Source organism: Uloborus diversus, chromosome 5 (genome assembly GCF_026930045.1).
Source record: "Uloborus diversus isolate 005 chromosome 5, Udiv.v.3.1, whole genome shotgun sequence".
In the NCBI taxonomy this organism is placed as follows: domain Eukaryota; kingdom Metazoa; phylum Arthropoda; class Arachnida; order Araneae; family Uloboridae; genus Uloborus; species Uloborus diversus.
In genome coordinates, this window is record NC_072735.1 from 23,414,501 (window position 1) to 23,436,123 (window position 21,623).

General features: G+C 33.8%; 1 protein-coding gene across 1 annotated transcript in view; it reads right to left on the bottom strand.

Annotated features, from left to right (window-relative positions):
- Positions 1 to 18,344, bottom strand: part of LOC129222494 (RNA helicase aquarius-like) — a 40,759-nt gene extending 22,415 nt beyond the window's left edge. The window contains 3 exon segments of the mRNA XM_054857007.1: positions 1,177 to 4,508; positions 15,963 to 16,078; positions 17,387 to 18,344. Coding sequence (XP_054712982.1) covers positions 1,177 to 4,508; positions 15,963 to 16,078; positions 17,387 to 18,344 — 4,406 coding nt within the window.
- Between the last annotated feature and the right edge of the window lie 3,279 nt (positions 18,345 to 21,623).

The following is a 21,623-nucleotide window of genomic DNA, read 5'->3' on the forward strand; positions in this document are numbered from 1 at the left end:
ATTTTAGAACATAGTGTTTGATTCCTGACGTTGAACGTAGCAGTGGGTCGCATGGATTAGTTTTATGGGCCGTGCTTTAGAGTATAAGAGTTCTCCTGTTTCTGTATTTTATTGCCTGATTAAAGATCTTTATTTTCTAAAACCTTCAACAAATTGATAAACTCTGATAAATTGAATAATAAAGTTTTTAGGAGTGATAGGAAAGAACTGGGATGCAGTTAATATTGTGTTTTTTGAGTAGGCAAGGCAAAATCAAGAATGTGCAAGTTCGCTACTACAGAAAATAAAATATAAAAAGTGTTGAAAACAATGGCAAATTCAAAAGGAGCAATGTCCAAGCAGTAAACTCACATTGCAAAAAAAGACGAGCGGCTGCTACAGAAGTGGATGCAATGAGATTTCAAAATTCAGATTTGTTTTTGGGATCGTTTAATTTTCCAGTTGTAATAGCTTTTACTGTAAAATCACTCAATTTTTGTAATGCTCTTTAAGCTTCTGTTACTTTCTCTTTACCCAGGATGTTTTTCCATGACTTTGAATAAATTTCCAAGACTCTGAATGAAAATTTTGATTTTCCGTGACTTTTTTCCAGGTCTGAAATTTGATTTCCCCCCCCCCCCCCCCCATGACTTTCCAGGATTTCCATGACCTGTATGAACCCTGAATTAAAATCATTCATACTAAAAATAGCCTTCTATTTCTGCTCAATATGTTTTGCATTGATTGTGTGCTTATGAGAAAATAAGAATTAACATAAACCAAAAGAAGATGTTAAAAGATTGCAGTACAATTACCGGAGAAGCTAATATAAAATACCCCTATAGGTGAAAATTAGTGGTCATCACTCGCCATGCAGCGACTAAGTTGTAAAATGGCAATTGAAACGTGTGTAATTGATTGCCACCCACAACATAGACATATTTTGCAATCTTTCTGTATCAGTTGCAAGAATAAATTTTTTTAGCTTCAACTTTTTATTGCCCTCCATTATGAATGAAAATTACTACAATTTTCATTAAAAGCTTCGTAAAGAAATATTAAAAGGCTCCTGAAATAATTAACAGACAAACAAAATTAAAAATAAGATGTGACTTTTTGGCACCAATACCAAAAAGTCACACAGAAGGTGCATTAGCTCTGTATTTGCTGTAATAAGATTAAAAAGAATTTAGTTACCTAGTAAACAAAGACTGTTCCATATTACTGTACTTTTGAAAAGCCATGTTTTTAATCACAGGTGGAAGTTGATGGTGGTCCCCTATCATGATCCATCGTTTCAACCGATTAAACCCATCGTGAGGATTCTGTAACAAAAGTGGGATGAAAGTTTCAATTTCAAGAATCTGAGCGGATTCCTCCATTAAAATGTTGTCATATGTAAATCCCAATTCTACAAGTTCTTTTCTTTTCAAAGCAGCGTGGGTGCAAGTCATTGCAATTATTTTAGCTTCTTTCACAAGCAGATACTGAGATCGATCTAATCCACTCCTGAGGAGCTCAAATGCCCTAAATTCATCTAACTGAGAGAAAATCTTCTTGATGTAACGAAAGCATCCTTCTGCTACTTCAATATCTTCTTCAAATGCCTTAGCTTTGAAAAGGGGCTGAGGAGCGCTGTCAAAAAATTTCTTAAATGGAAAAAACTCCCCTACCATTCCTACCGGAACCTTTTTACCTTTCCCAGGCTTTACCTTACTTATGAATTCTTCCCATCTCGCCAGTACATGATACATATAAAAATGTCCAGCAGTTTCACAGGTGTAAGAAACATCACCAGGCACATTTAAGCTTTCTTGCAACAATTTCACTTCATTAAGTAATTGCAAACGCTTAGCCAGAACAAAATTCACTCGACCATATCGACTAAAATCTTTTTCCGTTTCTAAAGATTCTTCCCCATGTCCCAAACGTAGAAGATGCCTTTCATCGATATCTAAAGCCATAATCTTTTCAAATAGTTGATTCAGTGCTTGATTGGAATGAGTAACTATCAATGTTCTTTGATTAGGAAAATTATGGTACAAGTTGGAAATAATCTGAACAGCAACATCTGTTTTACCTGTTCCAGGAGGGCCCACTACCATTGTTAAACCTAGCTGCATGCCTGATCGAATTGCTTCAATTTGCGTCGGAGTAAAATGTACCATATTTTTCTTAGGCTGTTCATATAAATATGGGCCTCTACTAAGCAGTACATGAGGAACAACAATCAGCTTTTTAGATGCATCCTGATTTTGAGCAACATCATCACAATTTTTTTTATCTTCAAATTTAATTTTAAATGGTGGAATCAATTTTTTTGGATCATCCACATCGACACTTATCTCAACACCAGGAAAGCTCTTTCTTAAATGATCAATTTCAAGAAAAGTGTCATTAAAATTAAATTCTTTTATTTGGTTTTCAATTTTTGAATAATGAGCAGCACCAGGATCTCCGTGACCAAGTACAATATCGTGCAACCAATCAGGAACAACACATTCAGTATTCATCAGATTACGAATAGTTTCCAAAACAGCTTTAAAGTTATTCTCTTTTGGTTTTCTTCTCATTATTACATTAAATGTTTCATAAACATCCTCCTTGCCTCCAACTGCATTCAACATGTCCTGTCGATATTGATTACAGTCTAGCCAAACACGGAAAGTTCTTTTATCACCTTCAAATTTGGGCTTAGGTTCTGGTCCTTCTTCTATAACTTTACCAGTAGGACTGAGCATACCTTCAATTTCACAACCTCTCACATAAGTAAGTCCAACTTGAGGGACAAAAGGTTGTTTTGTATCATATGCTGTACCGGGTAATGATTTTGGTTTTACTGTAATCAGAAAACAGACATCATGCTTCCTTAAAGCTTCCCATTCCGACTTGATTTCATGCCTTGTGCTTAGAGTTACTGTCACATCTGCTCGAACTCTTGACGGTTGTTTTTCACCAATGTTAGGCTTTCCAACTTCTATGATAGTAAATGATGTGATAGGCTGAGCCATACGAGCCCATCCGCCAAACATGACGTCACCAACTTCAGTTTGCCAAGGTCTCAATCTTCTTATGGCGTCTTCAATATCTTGTCGAATTTCATATGTTGACTCCAAACGAAACAAGTTAAAATTTCTGAACAAATAATCATGCAATGTTAGAAACTGCAAGTTCAGTTTGGGCAGTGCCAGACAGCCTTCACCAGAAAAATATTCCGAGGGTACGATATTTTCATCCCAGATTATTTTCTCAGTTGGATATAATGGCATTTGATTTAAGGCTTCCAGTTGAGAATCTCGTTTTTCTAACTTTGAGATCAGTAGTTCCAAAAGGAACTGATTTTCATACGGCTTTTGAACATCCATGGGCAAAAGCCTTACAAATGCTGCAATGTCATGCAATGTTTCATTGTTCAAAGATGAAAATATTTTTTCAAGATTTTCTCTTGTGTCTACACTAGCAACATTTGCTAAGTAAAATTGCTTAAGATCTGGGAATTTCTTAAATGCAGCTCTCTGAACATTTGTGAATAATGCATAATGTAACAACATCATATCATTATCACTAAGAGGCTCACCAGTAAATTCATTAACCTCAAACCTAGAATAAAATTTCAAAATATCAAGCAATTGAGAAAACAATCGGCCTTCTGTTCTTTTGGTAAGGTTAGATAAGTGACATTTAACAACAACATGACAGTCATCTATTAATACATTACAAAAGCGTCTTGTTAAAGGTAGAGCCTCTAAATCAACTAACAGTTCAATAAATCGTTCGCAATAATGAACTTTTTCCCAGGAATCTTTATCGAGGTCTGGGCACTTTTCCTTATTTGGAATACTTTCTAAGATATTGAAAAAGTTGTGAATTAACTGAGAAATGAACTTTCGATCAAAAGTAACCGATTCCAACTCCTCTTCACTTAAACTTTTATCCTTCTTCTTTAGTTTATTCCAATATTTTATTAAGACGGTACACTTCTTAAACTCTTGATCTCTTCTTTCAGGGAGGATATTAAACCACACAGCTAACGATACAATTTTCTTTACATTGTCTCGTATGTTTTCTACTTCGCAACTATTAAAACAATGAATGAGAAATATTAACAAAGAGGTTCTTTCTTTTAATAATATCGATTCATCTAACACACTTTTTAATACTTGTTTAAAAAATGCAGGGAAATGATCAGGTCTTCTTTTAAAAGCTTCCCAAGCAGGTACTCTTTCACGAAATTTTTCATTCACCATAATAACGATCGACATCATGTGTGCGTGAGTTGCTCCACTTTTGTAATTCGGCCATAGATAATTTTCTAAATATTGGCTGAATTCCAGATACATAATACGTTTAATTGCAAAATCAGACCCCAGGAGCTCTTCATTATATATCTCAGTAATAATATTAGGATCGTATTGAGGTTGTTTTAAGAAGATGCCTGGAGACCAATACTTGTTAGCGAGTTTAGTGATTGTGTCAGCAGTTATTTGAGCTATAGTTGGGAGAGGTTCATTTTTAGCCATTTCTTTCAACTGAATGGAAAATGATAATTAAAAAGATAAATTAGAAAATGACATTACAAGTTAACTAATCTGAAACCGATGTGCCGCTACGATGGTAAACAAAAATACGTTTAACTTATTGCCAGATTTTTTGACCAAAATAATTTTGGTCTGCGATTTCGTATCAAGAGCTAAAAGCTAGAATCATTTCTGAATTTTGTCTGGATTTATTTTCGAGCTAAGCTATTTTCTCCATCTATCATTAATCTTTACAGTATTTCCCGAATTTGCGTTGGTGCCTATTGTTCCTAACATATTGTTCGGCAACCTCTCACGCAGGTTTGCTAACTAGGCGAGACTTGAGGTAGTTTTTTTCATTGAACTCAATGTTTTTTACTCGATATTTATGCCTCAAAAAGCGATAAATACGCCAATAAAAATGCTGTGTTAATATTTAACCAATCAACGTCGTGTATACGACATGCTCAGTGACGACAGTTTTCATAACTTTTTGCATTTTTTTTTATCGCAAAAGAAGAAGATTATCTTCACAAGTTTGTGTTTGGTTTCGGCGAAAGTTAAACTAAAAAAATTTTTTTTTTTCGGAAGATGCGGGAAATTCCCTTAGTTGAACTACAGACGTTTACGTTTCACCTGCAGCTTCTGAAATTTTACAGAATTTTTGAGAAGTAAATTTTAGATTATGAGTTCATTTGTTGAATTTTATCTTGCTAAATTTTACTAGTTTGCCTAAATATTTTTCGATGGAATATTGCATTTAATACAATGCGCAATGATTTATATCTTTTCTGTTCTGATTTTCTTGAAAAAAATAGTGATGTTGTAATTTCGAAACTCATTTATTGTACTAAAACTCTTTTTAGTGGTTCATAAAAATTTTGAATGCGTGAACCTTTTAAAATGGCCTTTTTAAAACAGATGGGCCTTGGGCCCTATGCTATATTTTAATGATTTCGCAATAAAATGAAGAGAACAGTACATGCGTATTTAGCTGGTACTGGGCAACTTAAAATATACTTTACTGCTATTAATGCTAATTTTAAATAAAACTGCAAGAGTACACCATTTATATTAAAATTACATGCAAAGGCGGATCTTCGACTTTTCCGCAACCCATCTTAAAACAATGACCCCTTGTCCTGTTTTCAGTGCTAAACTTCAGCCCCGTAACATCTTTCATTTTAATAAATTTAAACAACTGAATCATGTCCCCTTGGTCTCTTCTTTGCTCATGTACAGTCTTAAGTAAAGAAGAGACCGAGGGGACATGATTCAGTTGCTTAAATTTATTAAAATAAAAGATGTTACGGGGCTGAAGTTTAGCACTGAAAACAGGACAAGAGGTCATTGTTTTAAGCTATTTAAATCTCAGGCTAACTTGGATATTAGGAAAAATTATTTTAGCAGGGTAGTGGAACCTCGGAACAGCTTACCGGAAGAGGTGGTAAGATAGTATTAAGAAGGCCATTGATCTTCACTGGGGATTGTAAATTGACTAAGACCAGTCTAGTTGGGCCCAGAGCCTGTTGCTGGTCATCACTTTTGTATTTGTAAGTTTTGTATCGAGTTTCATCAAAAAAACCCACAAAAATAGAGTGAATTTGTTGCCCGGAACAAGGGCCTCCACATGCTCCCCCTCTAAAAATCTGCCTCTTTGTTAATAAGATCTAAAAAGCAACTCTAGAATATAAACAATCAAAGTTAAATTAAAAGCCAGCTTTTTTGAAATAAGCCAATTCATTATTATTCAAAGTTCTTAAGGCGGGCGACAAGGCTAATAAATGGACTTTCTCACTTTAGACTATGATTCCAGGCTTAGAAGGCTAAAAATGTACAGTCTTGAGCAAAGAAGAGACCAAGGGGACATGATTCAGTTGTTTAAATTTATTAAAATGAAAGATGTTACGGGGCTGAAGTTTAGCACTGAAAACAGGACAAGGGGTCATTGTTTTAAGCTATTTAAATCTCAGGCTAACATGGAATATTAGGAAAAATTATTATTATAGCAGGGTAGTGGAACCTTGGAACAGCTTACCGGAAGAGGTGGTAATGAGTACGGGAGTAGATAGTTTTAAGAGGGCCATTGATCTTCACTGGGGATTGTAAATTGACTAGGACCAGTCTAGCTGGGCCCAGAGCCTGTTGCTGGTTGTCACTTTTGTATTTGTAAAGTGCAAAACAATGCAGTATATTTTTAATATGTTGAAGTTAATAGTCTAAACATTAATTGATTTGAAAAAACAGTTCATAATCTTTTCAGTTGTAGTACATATTTATGGTGTTCTTCTTTGAAAAAAATTTAAAAACTTTATTAATGCACCACTCCTCTAGTTTTAACTACAAAAACAAAAGAAATAAAATCAGTAATCGTAAAATGTTGTAATTATTTTGAGTGCATTTTTGTTTTAATATATAAATTAAGTAAAATTAATATAACATAAACCTTCATTTTCTCAGACACTATTTTTGAAATATGCCACTATTGTATTTCTAAAGAATGATATATTGTTGCATCAGAGCAACAGTAGGACATCTTAGTGTTATTTGTGAGATTCATTGTCTTACTGTTGCTCTGAGGCGACAATATATTTTAGTGAATTTTTAATTGTGATTTAAAGTTTTGTATAAAACCCTTACACATTTTGTGTTAATGAAATTTTCTTTTAGTTCTCACCAGTTCCATAAAGAATTCGCTTTTTTAGAATTTTTTTGAGTTCAATTCAGATTTTTTATTTATACTCATTACTAAGTTGCAGCTCATCAACATAAAATTGCTTAACAGTAAATATTGCTTTATATGGATACTTGTTTGGTCTGCTGAGTTGATAATTCATCAAGTAAGATGAGATCTGGTTAAAATGAAATATTTTTCATAGTCTGTGAATCTCGCACTAAGGAGGTTCAATTGTATATCTAGTGCATCTAATTAAATGGAGTCTTTAAATTTTTAGATGCCTGCTAAAGGATCTCTCCTTGTTGAATTTGTTAGGACTGCATTGAACTGTCAAACTTATCCTAATGCTTTATATTGGCATTCTGCGGCTGATGGAACATTCTTTCTTCACTGTGCGCATGAAAAGAATAAAAGTTGTATGTACGAGCAGTTGAAAATATTTCAAGTAAAATATTTTTGTCATTCTACCTCTTAATATTTTATATTAAACCTAAATCTTCATTATTAACTATCAAACATGTTTTTGAAAACTTATGCATGGGTACAGCTTGGTCAACTTGTGATTGTCTCTGTCCTTACTAGTGATGTGACCGATATCTGTATCCACGGATATCCATGGGAAAATGAAGGTCAAGATTCTTGGTCGTCGCTCACCATCTGGCACCCTAGTTTGAAAAAGTTGAGATCCCAAAAACTTGCCTCAGTTGATCTATTCACAAACTATTCTCAAAAAGTTACCTACTTTTTTCTCACTTATCCCAACCAACCCTGTATAAAAAATAAATTTTGACCAATATCATAGCATACAATGTAATGTGGAAACTTGAAAATGTGGTGTATATGAATACAGTGAAGCACTGTTTATACGTTTTTGAAGGGACTGCATGAAAAAGCGTACAAACGAAAAAAGTATAATAGGTATAGATTAATGTGTATTAGACTTTGCAGGGACCAATTTTAAAAACCTATAATTAATAAAAACAGATAAAAGAGCAGTATATAACCGATGCTTCACTCTATTTATAAATTGTATTAAATATAAATTTATGTATTATGGTGTGCTGTATTATATTTTGAAAAATAATTAATTTTTTTAAACCCATTTATGCCTGGGAGTGTAATTAAAATTCTTTAACAAATTAGAAACATTTTATGAAGTTATGTATTGTGTATGCTGTAAAACCTGTTTTTGAAGTGTTTTTTTTTTTTTTTTCTTTTTCTGATATTTTATAATTGATTCATGTTTTCTGTTTTAAAGCCTGAATTTAAAAATTTAAAAAAAAAATGCATCTTTTTTTTCTTTTTTTAAAAAAATAGGATTGGGATTTAGCAAAACCACGTAAAAATAAAGTCAAGAACAACTCTGAAAAGCGTCAAAGATTCATTCAAGCATTGAAAAAATCTGAATATTTTAAATTAATTAAGGAAAGTTCCATAAAAAGCAGAAAAATGTTCAAGTTTACCCAAGACACTATGCTTTCTACTTCTTTTAAGGGTAATTTTTTGTTCATTATCTTTTTCTCAGTTTTGAAGATGTATGTAAAAGGAATTCAATTGAATGTATTGAGATTTATTCAGGGTTTGTACGGGTCATGGAAATCTTGGAAAGTCATGGAAAAAAAAATAAGCAAATTTCAGACCTGGAAAAGTCATGGAAAATTGAAATTTCCATTGAAGGTCACGGAAATTTGTTTCAAGTCATGGAAAAATGTAAAGAGCGTTAGAAATCTTGAGTGATTTAACAGTATAGCACATAAAAGCTATTAAAAGTGGCAAACTGAAAGATCCCAAAATCAAATCTGAATTTTGAAAAATTGTATCCACTTCTGTCGCAGCCACTTGCCTTTTTTGTATTGTGATTTTACTATTTGGACATCTCTTATTTTGAATTACTGTTACTTTCAACACTTATTATGTTTTATATTCTGTAGTAGCAAAGTTGCACATTCTTGGTTTTACCACGCCCACTCAAAAAAAGCAATTCAATTGCATCCGAGTTTGATTCCATCACTCGTAAGAACTTTGTTATTAAATTTATCAGAGTTTAACTTAATTTGTTAAGGTTTTAGAAATTTAGTCAGGCCATAGAATACAGAAAAGTGGAATTCTAATACTCTAAAACAGTAGTGCACAACATACGGCCCGCAAAACTAATCCATGCGACCTACTGCTGCGTTCAATATCAGAAATCACACATGTTCTGGAATTTCTGAATCTATTAATTTATATGCATTTGAAAATGTGCAAATAAGTAAACAAAACAAGTACTTTTGAATCAGAAGATTGATTCATTACTGAATGTTTTTTTCAAAAAAATATCTGGTTTAGAAAAAATAAAGAACTAAACTATGTGGCTTTACTTTAAAGAACCAAAATACTGTCAAGTTAGATGGATGATTAAATGCACTGTTGACACTGAAAGGCAACTTTTGAAGCAAATTTATTGAAACTTAGTGATGACTCATTCAACCTTTGTCCCTTTCATTATCATTCTACCTGTTTATAATAAAAAAAATTAGACATTTAAGTATCATAATTTTTGTTTCTCTGCATTTTTACTTTACTTAAATTTAAATGATGAAGACAAATAAGAATAGTTTAGTTTTTTAAGTTTACAATTATATTTTTTACATTACGAGTATGTGCTTCAATGAGGCTGTGGCATTCATGTAGACGTTTTGCTAAAGCTCATTTCCAAAAATTAGCAAGTTTGAGAATTAATAGTGCTATTCTCTTCTTGAACAAGGTCATGAAAATTTTTATTGAAGTCATGAAAAAGTCTTGGAAAAGTCATGGAATTTTTACATCCAAATAGAGTATGAACCCTGTTTATTATAACTGGATTTTTGATTGCAGCATTTAAATATATATATTTCTATTTATTGAGCATCATTAATGCTACAAAAAGTGATGCTAAGTTTTTTCGATGTTTTAAGCAGGGTTGTTTGGTTTAAACCTAGTGGGTTTTTTTCTAAAAACCATGTGGTTTTTTCAAAAATGGTTGAAAATTTTTATTGTTTTGCCCTATATTCTATATTTGATAAAGCGCATTTGCCTACCTTCGAAGCACTTTTTTTGAAAAATATAAAATTTTTATCCAACACAAATATTTCCAGTTAGAATAGGAAATAAAACAATGAAATAAAGTCCAATTTTATTGGATTTCTCACTGATTTTTGAAAATCGGGCATTTTTTAGTAAAGTTATAGCGAAAATTAATACTTACGCTAAACCTTCTATAATGAATTCTAATGAATATTTTTCATTTTTAATTTCAATAATATGTTAGTACAACACTTACCTGTGTTCTGAAGCAAAATATTTATAATACTGTTTTAAATTACTGAAATAGGACAACTTTTATGCACAATATATGACTTTTTCGATTAAAATTATCAATCTTTCAAATAAAAAAGCTATAAAAGTAGTTAAATACTTAAATACAAATTATTTTTTGCTACCAAACATACCCCCAAATGAGTTGAATGTACAGACAAAATTTTATTTCAATATCTTTGGAATATTCTTAGAAATCAGGTTTTTTGTAAACAAAAAAACTGAAAATCGCAGTTCTTCAGAAATTGCAATTAAAGATTTTAATCTGGAATAACAAAATTTAAACAAATTGTACACTCTTGAAATCCACCACAATTATAAATCAAGTATTCTTGGGCTTCATTACCACATAATTTTAGCTTTATCTTAGCTTTAAATATTTTTTTAGACAATTTTGTTATTGGTAGTATTTGTCATCCCAATTTTGTAATCATCTGTGCTCCAATTTTCATAAACATTTTTAACATTATAATAACTATATTTTATTTTTTAGTCTAGTAACATGTTAGTGCAACATTAACCAGTGATGTGAAGCAAAATATTTGCAATACCTTTAAAAATTGCTAAAATATGGAAGTTTTTGTGTGCTCGATCAAATAATATTGTCGAATTTTCAAATAAAAAAAGCTGTGACAGTTGTAAATACATAAATATAAGTTTTTTTTTTTTTTTTTTTTTTGCTTTATATCATATTCCAAAATGAGCTGAATATACAGACAAATTTTTATTTCAATATCTAGAGAACATTTTCAGAAATCAGGTCTCTTATAGTTACAAAAAACTGAAAATCGCAGATTTTTAGAAAACATAATTAAATATTTTGATCTAGAACAACTATTTGTTTGAGTTGAACCTCAAAATCCTCCTTACTTGTAAGTCAAGCCTTCTTTTTTTTCATTAGCTGTTAACTTCGACTTTCTTTTAGCTTTTAGTATTTTTCTTGATAACTTGGTCGCTGGTAGAATTTGTCGCCTCGATTTTGCAATCCTCTCTGCATCAATTTCCTTATAAATGTTTAGTATAGGTTCAGCTTTAATTTTCAAATAATTAAAAACAGGACCAAGCCCTGTGTATCCTGAATTAAACAGTATAACTGCAATGTATGAACCTAATAATAATGTTCGTAATTGGACAAAGTTCTCTTTCGGTATAATGTTCCACAAAACATTGTTAAAGGACTTGTTATTATTTTGTGTCAGTCCATGTAAGCACTTTTTTAGTAACTTCTCGTCACAAAGTTCTATGTAAATTGGTTTGATTATATTTATAATTTTCTCAGGGAGCCCTGGTGACTTTTCTGTAAGATTCTTCCCAAGATGCGCGGCACGCTGAAACTTGCACCAACTTTTTGGTCTTTCGGGACGCTGCCAATGCATTGGTTTGTCATTGCTAGAGCAGCAATGAAAAAATGCAGCAATGACTGCTGATTGCATTTTCTCTAAATTTCCTACATTGCTGCGAATAGCAATACCGTAATAGTTCTGTAATTTATCAATAAAGTTATCTGTTAGTTTGCCTTTTCCACCGAGACCAGAAGTTTTCTTTTTCAATTTTCGTAATTGGGAGCCTACTCGCTTTTGAATATGTCCTATACATTCCAGTTTTATTACCGAGTTTTCTCCATAAATGTCTTTTACTTTATTGAATGCTTTTGAATCGCCGTCTCCGTAATATTCATTGTATTCAAGATTCCTCGTTGCAGCGGATCGTTCGAAAATTCTATATGTTCCTATGGTTTCCATGTTACCAGACGATCCAGTGTAATTAGAGCAAAAATGGTCATTACAGCTCTTTCCACTGCTGCACGTTTTGCAGTATTGCGACATGACTTCAATGTCCAACACCTTACCCGAGTCAATCGAAATTGCAGAGACACAACCATTTAGAGACATATGTCCCCGTCTCTGCCATGTTCCATCTACAGACACGCCGCAAGTGCTGCTATCTTTCAGATCTCTAACTTCTTTTGATGACAATTGCATATTTTCTTCCGATGCATATTTCACAGCTTCAAAGAGTTTCAGCTCATTTCTTCGGAAGGTTGCCTTGGAAAGGAATGGTAATTTTAAAGTTGTCAAAAGTTTCTTACTTGCATTAAATCCTCTCCCAATCAACCTTAATGCAAGTACTAATAATATATTAACCCGTTCGCACCCAGCGTCACGCGGACGCTACGCAACGATTCCTCTCCTATCAGCCCAGCGTCACTTATCTGCCACGCGCTCTGATCGACGCTGACGTCCCAGCGTCACGTATATGCTTTCTCGAAATGGAACGATTGAATTTAATATTTAAACGATAATAGATGGCGCTAAATGGCTATAACTTTGATCATATTCGAGTCACGTGGTATTTGGCCTTTATGTACACGCTTTAGTTTCTTATTTGGGCCTCTCAATGGGATAGATTTTTTTTAATGTAAACAACAGTGAATCATGATACCATTGATGAATGATACCACCTGTTAACTGTAATACTTCTTGCAGAGTTAGTGAAAGAACTAACATTTCATCTACTTTCTGTGAATAACTGATGAAGAGACTTCTTTAAAAAAATAACTAGAATTTATTAACAAGTGAAAAAATGTAAATATAATTGTATAAACATAACTGAAGCCAAAGGTAAAAAAAGATTAATTAAATATGACTAGCAAGTTAGTTAAGCTCATCCTAATACGGCTCGCTAATCTATTACTACGATCAGCCAAGCACAGTCGGCAATCCGCCGAACAATACGAGCTCTACCCTAGCTACCTTTTACAGGACAGACATCACCGAACGAGTCTTAAAAAAGAGAGAGCGAATCTCAGCTCCGATCGCTATTAAATAGTCTGTCCTCATCATTATTCACATCAATGCCCTCACATCCACGCAACCAATGAGGATGCACCAAGTGGCAGAGACGCCTCCCTGCTAAGCCAATGGCGGGAGTCTGTTACGTCACCCTTCCGATCCGATCACTCACTTCCGATTCACTCGGATCGTTGATCCGAAAAAGCATCGGTTGATTATCGTGAAGTTCAGTTACCTGGGCAAAAGTAAGTGTAGAGATATTTGTAGAAATTCTATTTCTAACAATGCCCCTCCTCTCTACATCTTACAAGAAACAGCTAATAAAATTTTTTTTTCAAAAAAAAAAACATCTTTGGCTTCTAGTTTCACAAATCCATTCTATAACTTTATAGAAAAGTGAAAATATAACAATAATTAAGCATAATACAAAACATCGTTCGGCGATATAACACATTCCATCAGGACGAAAATACATGCATCCAATCGCAAATTACAATCCAGACTTTAATCTAAAACTCGAGAAGAAAAAAAACATTTGCAAAGACACAAGTATAAACACATTCGTAATAAAGTATGCAAAAAAAATGTACATATTAAATTTTTAGCTAATTACTACAGTGTATATTAGAGCTGTAATTTGCAAAAAAAATTATTCTAACATGAAATTCAATACCCTAAAATTTCTCATTTAAATTCGATTGTATAATAAAATTTCGCGAATATTTCATTTTTGAGAAAATTACACAATACAGAAAAGTATTTCCAAATACATCAAAAAATTCTTGATACAATGTCGAAATTACATCTTTAAAATTGAATATTCATCGTTAGCAAAAGTGATTAATGAAAAACTGTTTCATAAAATTTTACAAGTTCAGTTCCGGAAAGTGGTTTTGTAAATACGTCAGCTTGGTTTTCTTTACTTCTTACAAAATTAATGCAGAAAATTTCTTGATAAATTAAGTCCCTCACAAAAAATAATTTAACATCGATGTGCTTCGTTCTATAATTTTCAATTGGGGATTTACAGAAATCTATCGTGGCCTGATTATCCGCATACAATATTGATTTTACTTTCTGGCTATTGGTAATTCCAAAGTTAATGCACTCATCTAAAATTCTGTCAAACCATAGCAATTCTTTTGCTGCTTCCGTAAGTGCAACGAATTCTGATTCCATGGTTGACAAGCATATGCTTTTTTCTTTGAACGTACGCCAAGAAATCGGAGCATTATCAAGTGAAATTATTTGTCCCCCTAAGGAAGTTCTATCATCTTTGTTACTGGCGAAATCAGCATCGCTAAATCCCACGATTTGTAATTTGTTACATTTTAGACTGAGTTTGAAATCTTTAGTGTGAGACACGTAACCTAATAATTTAAGTAATCCTCCCCAATGAAACATTCCAGGATTTGACTGAAATTGGCTGAATATGTTTACGGCGTAGCAAATATCCGGTCTGGTCCGGTTTGCAATAAATGCGAGACAACCTAACAAATTTCTATAAGGAATTTTAGACATTTCAAGTTTTTCACTTTCTGATTGAGGACAATTTGAATTGGAATAAACTATACCTTTACTTATAGGTAATGAAGAAATTGGAAAGTTAAAATGCCTAAAACGGTCACAAATTTCTGTAATATAATTTGTTTGATGCATTTTAATTTCATTTTCATATTCTTCAAAATTTACACCAAGTAGTGTCTTGGTTTTTCCCAAAATTTTAAGGTCAAAATGTTTATTCAACAAGTTTAAAACAAATTCAATATTTTTACTATTTTTCCCGAATAACACAATATCATCAACATATAATAAAAGTATTACTTTGGATTGAAAAATATAAACACAATTACACCTTTGAAAATTGTTAAAACCTATATTTGCTAAAACGCTGTCGATTTCATAATACCAATTTCGACCACTTTGATGAAGTCCGTAAATTGCCTTTTGAAGTTTACACACATAGTTTTCCTTCCCTTTTTCAACAAAACCGGGAGGTTGTTGCATAAACACATCTTCTTTTAAGGGAGCATAAAGGTATGCACATTTTACATCGCACTGGATATTTTCCCACTTTTGAAAAATTACAAGAAATGCGAAAAAGAAACGGATTACACTAAATGATACAACTGGGCTGAATGTTAAATCGTACGAATCAAATTGAACTTGTTTGTGACCTTGTGCACACAATCTTGATTTCCACCTTACGATTTGGCCCTGTTCGTTTCGTTTAACAGTATATACCCATCTACATCCTATTACATTCGCGTTTTCTGGAAGTGGTGTCAAAGTCCATACCTTTCTTTCCCGAAAAACTTTCATTTCTTCCTTCATGGAATTTTCCCAGTTTTCCCTCTGTTTTGACTTTAAAAATTGTTTGTAAGTATTTGGAATAATTATCTCTTCTTCATCTAGTCATAATTGAGAAAAATTCGCGCTCGTGGATTGACCATTAACTTCCCCTTCATACGTATTTTTACCTTGGAAATTAAAAATATGCGGTTCAAAAACTATAGCATTTCTGTTACAATACTTTCTGATATCATGAATGGATCTTAACCGTTTCGAACTATTTTTTTCGTAATAATACACATCCGTTCGCGATCCATCTTTCCGCGGTGCTATTTTTCTAAACCAAGTTGTTTCTTTTAGGGGTCTAACTTCTTCATCAATGGAACTTTCATCTTCCGACGTAGTGTCGATTTCGCGATCTGAACCGGTAGAATTTTCTACGTTCTGGGATTGGCTCGCATCTTCGTACACGGAACTTTCATCGTCTGAAGAAAAATTAGATTTATCGTCAAAATGACAATGGCCCATCACCGCTCCACTGCGATTACTTTTAAATTCATTTTTATAGAATAAATTCTCATTAAAGGAAATATTAATGCTTTCTACAACCTTATCAGTTTCTGGGAAATAAACACGATAACCCTTCGTCTTAAAGGCATATCCAATGAGAACACCTTTTCTAGCTTTTAAGTCTAGTTTATTACGTTTCTGCTTCGGAATTCCGACGTAAGACACGATTCCGAATGGTTTAAGGTGTTTTACTGAAGGAATATTTCCCCCATAAAGCTCAAATGGGGTTTTTCTTTGACCCGAATGGCAAACTCTGTTCCAGGTGTAAACGAAGTGCAACATTGCATCTGGCCAAAACTTTTTATCTAGACCGCTTTCCTCAAGCAATACAGTGGCCCCATTAGCAACTACCCTGTTAAATACTTCACTGACACCGTTCTGTTCTGGACAAAAAGAGTTTGTTAATTCGTGAGAAATACCAGAATTCTTACAAAACTGTTGAAATTCATTATTGACATATTCCCCTCCGTTATCAGTTCTTATAGCTTTCACTTTACTTCCTAAAAATCTTTCAGCCCTCCTGATATGCTGAATAAGGATACCAGTTACTTGCCTCTTTTCTCTGATCGGATACAGCGAAACTCGTTTGGAATAGTCATCAATGACTGACACGTAGTATCTCTCCCCATTTCTTCCTTTTACGGGATATGGTCCCCAAACATCAGAATAAATTAAATCAAGAGGTTTTTCAGATTTAACTTTATTAATGGGTTTGAAGGATACCCTCTTAAATTTTCCCAATTTACAATCTTCACAATTAAATTTCCCCCCTTTGAATTTCGGCAAACCCCGTACACTTTCTAAGTTGCTGGTTTTCTTTATACAATCAGCATTTACGTGGGCTAATCTTTTATGCCAAATTTCTAAGGATTCAACATTTGAAGATTCAACATTAACGATATTACGAGAAAAATGACTAGAGTTTTGTTTATCCTTCAAATTTACGTTATCGTGACTAGACTTTTGAAAACATTTATCAACATTTTGGGGTTTTACATAATATATACCATTATTTAAAAATGCTTTAAAAATAACACCTTTCTGGTCTGATACCGTCAAAATACCATTTTTAGCTTCAAATTTTGCCCCACCTTTATCAAATTTAGATCCCGAAATTAAATTTCGTCTCAATTTGGAGGAGTAAAGTACATCTTTTTAAACAATTTTTCTTTTACCAAATCTTAAATAAATATCCCCCTTTCCCTCAATCGGGAATGTTTTACCTTCAATGGCTACAGCCATTTCTTTGTTACTTAATTCTACAAAGTTCTGAAAAATGTCTCTGTCCTTTGAGAAGTGGTGGGTGGCGGCACAATCAAAGATATATGAACTGGATCTATCCATTAGACAGTTTGCCTCACTTAAAAAGAAATCTTCATACTCACAAAAGTCAGCCGATGGAGAACGGTGGTGGTCATCACTTCGCCGTTGAGAACCGCGCCTTTTCCATCTCGAACGACCTCTCCTTGGACTTAAGGGACGACTCTTTGCTTCAGGACAATACCTCTTGATATGACCAGTCTTTCGACAACGGAAACACGTTACGCTTTTGTTGTAGTCCTTGTTTACTGCGAAAGTTGTCTTGGCTTGAATGTCAAAATCATCATTTCTCAAAGATAGACGATTTTCCTCAGCTACCAGGTCGGACACAATCTTTGAAAAAATGAAATCTTCATCACTTCTCCGCAGTATACTCTGGACAATTCCGTCGAAACAGGATGGGAGGTACCGGAGCAGTTGGAATGACAAAAATTCCTCCGAAAATGGGGTCTTGAACTCCTTCATACGATCGTAAATTCTCCTCAATCTGGCTGCGAATACGTTGATTTTCTCGTTTTCTTCCATTCTAGATGAGGTTAACTCCGAAAAGAGCTTCATCTTGATACTTCTGTTGTCTGGAAAGTAGTTTTCCCTCAATTGGTTCCACGCTTCGTGGGGATCTTCGGTATTCTCAATAATTTTCCTGAATTCATCTCCGACGTGTAGATATATCACGGCAACAGCAGATTGACTCCTAGCTTCGAAATTTGCGACGTCTTTCGCGGTAACCCCTCTATCCGTGCTAATTTCGGGCTTGGTCTCTTTTCCAGTGACGATATTCCATAGGTTCCGGTCGATGAGAACAAACTTCATATCACTGCACCAAGAAGAGTAGTTGTCATCCTTCAATTTTTCTATCATTATGCTAGAGCACGCCATTCTCTAAAAAATATAATTCCGAAAATCTTCGGCCCCTCCTTCGCCAACAGTCTCTCAATTTCTCACAGAAAGCAAGGTTTTGAAAAAAATTTTGCGCGTGAAATGTCAGTTATGGCAGGAATCGCCCATAACCATCTTGATACCATTGATGAATGATACCACCTGTTAACTGTAATACTTCTTGCAGAGTTAGTGAAAGAACTAACATTTCATCTACTTTCTGTGAATAACTGATGAAGAGACTTCTTTAAAAAAATAACTAGAATTTATTAACAAGTGAAAAAATGTAAATATAATTGTATAAACATAACTGAAGCCAAAGGTAAAAAAAGATTAATTAAATATGACTAGCAAGTTAGTTAAGCTCATCCTAATACGGCTCGCTAATCTATTACTACGATCAGCCAAGCACAGTCGGCAATCCGCCGAACAATACGAGCTCTACCCTAGCTACCTTTTACAGGACAGACATCACCGAACGAGTCTTAAAAAAGAGAGAGCGAATCTCAGCTCCGATCGCTATTAAATAGTCTGTCCTCATCATTATTCACATCAATGCCCTCACATCCACGCAACCAATGAGGATGCACCAAGTGGCAGAGACGCCTCCCTGCTAAGCCAATGGCGGGAGTCTGTTACGTCACCCTTCCGATCCGATCACTCACTTCCGATTCACTCGGATCGTTGATCCGAAAAAGCATCGGTTGATTATCGTGAAGTTCAGTTACCTGGGCAAAAGTAAGTGTAGAGATATTTGTAGAAATTCTATTTCTAACAAATCACTGCTCTGCGCATCTGATTTATGAGGTCTCAATTGCTCTTGTTTATATCTTTGCTTCTCTTTTTTTTTTCACGAGTAATTGAAAGGGATATACATCTAGCTGAATAAATTATGGGGGAGGGAAGGAAGGACAAAATATTTTTGCGTATGTGTTGGAGACTTTTGGGATTCCCCGTTCAATGAGAGTACAGGAATGATTTCAAGAGGCCTGAAGTTTATGATTATTTTTGAATCCTTTCTGATATTGTTCTTCTGTATTTATTCTTTTTCATTTGGAGAATGGAAAACTGCAATAAAAATGGTTAGCGAAGTGAGTGAAAGGGAATGTTTTCGAGTGAATTATGAAGCGGTTTTGAGACTTGTCGCGTGGGAAATATAACTAGTTAAAATTCGTTGACCTTAGTTATTTTAATCAAAATTACATAAGGAACATATTTTTTTGCTACATTTCTTTTTCTTTGATTCCACACTCACGATGTCAAACTCTAACTTTGTTTTTGTGCACATATCATTTAATCTTGTGCACATGGTTAAAGTTTTAGTATTCTACTTATTTCACTTCCTTCTAATAATGTAATAGTCTTTATATTAATAATTAGTAATCAGTGGTACATTGTTTAAGCAAAATTAAAATTTCAAGCCATTATTTTGAGATGCTGATTTTATATGAATAATTTTGTTCAGTTAGGCTTAACTGCTGTAAATGCTCAGGCCGATGGCGGCGTTCCATTTCAGAACGCTCGGTCCCGTAGCTGCGCTTCGTTTTCCGAGAGCTGGTCCTCAAAGGGTTAAGGCTGATTGTTTTAGTTTCTCTGGGAACAGAAGAAAATCCAGTGACGAAGCCGCAGTCACAAACTAATGAAAAATTGGAGCAAAGGCCTAATTTTGAATCTTCAGACAGTTTCAGTCCAGTATCATAGCATTTTGGGCAACTCAGAATTGAAAAGACATAAATAAGAGTATTAATATCAATAATCCTGTTACCGCTTACTTCTTTCATATTTTGACGTTGCGTATCATCGTCACTGCCTTCAGAAATATTCAATTTTGATGAACTAGCTGTTGAGACATTTATGTCTACTACGGCTTCAGAAACTGTGTGCTGATTACCACGAAATCGGCGCTTTTTACTCTTCTTGGATCTTGCTTTCGGCATCACGAAATGATTTATAATCAAAGCAAGCTTAACTATAAAACAAATCACTATAATCGAACTAAAAAATATCAGAAATAAGTATAAATTTAAGAGAAGTAGAGCTAGCGAGATGGTAAACAAAACGAAAGCAATGCTTGGGCATGCAAAGTATTGCCAATTTAAAACACTAAAAAAACTGTTGCCAAATATTTAAAAGTATATTAAAACAAAAATTAACTTAATTCAACATTAAAAAAAAGAAATTGAGCCGTAATAGTGCTTGAAGTAGGAAGAACAGCTGTTATAATGTATTGTTTACATTTTTCTGGCTCTTTAAATGCTAACTTCCGGTTACGGAAATTTCACTTCCGCTGCATGTTTGTAACTCAAGTTCTAACAATCGCAAAAGCTAAAGTAAAACATTTTTGGAATCCTAAAGGAATATCCTATCCAATGGAAAAATAAAAAAAAATTCGAAAATTTTCACCAAAACGAGGATTTTGTGGTAGGCAAATACCTACAGTTCATACAGATAGCTGAAAGTGAAAACTCGGTGTCTTTATGATATGTAAAAAGTAAACAATTAGTTAATACAGGGGTTTTCAAAATGGGTGCTGCTGCTACTTAGAGTGCTGCAAAGATAGGCAAGGCATGCCATGGAGTGTCCATATCTATTCATACATACATAAAAGAGATGGACCAGGGTGTCATAAAAAAATTTAATTCTTCAAAGGGAGCTGCAAATCAGATAAGTTTGGGAGCCCCTCAGTTAATATAAAAGCTAAACAAAATTTATCTGAAAATGTGCAGTTTTATGTTTTTGTAAATTCGAACTATTTGTAATTTTTTTAAATATGGAACTTTAAATTCAAGCTCAGTGATCATTCAACATTGAAATATATTACAAAGCAACCAAGTCAATCTGTGTCTTATCTTTAACAACTGTAGCAGTTACAAAAATTAATTCATTAAGAACCAAGGGTGCCCATATGGGGGGTAAGGGGGCTCAATTCCCCCACCCACCCACCCACCTTCTTTGAAGTTAGAACTTCCATGCTTTTGGTACTTTTTTCTTTGCAAAAATGTAAAAACATTTCTTCCCTAGCAATTAATGAATAAGTTATTAAAAATGTCAAATTTTAATAACTTTAATCTGTATTGAAATATAGGTGAAAATTAGCGGTCGCCACTCGCCACGTGGCCATTAAAGTTGTAAAAGTGGCGATTAAAAATATTGTTATCGGTCGCCACCCCAATCGCCACCCCTGCCGAGTCAATCTCTACTAGGATTTCCAATGTATAATCACTTTTCCCCCCTGTTCAAAGCTTCCTTGCTTCTCCAAAG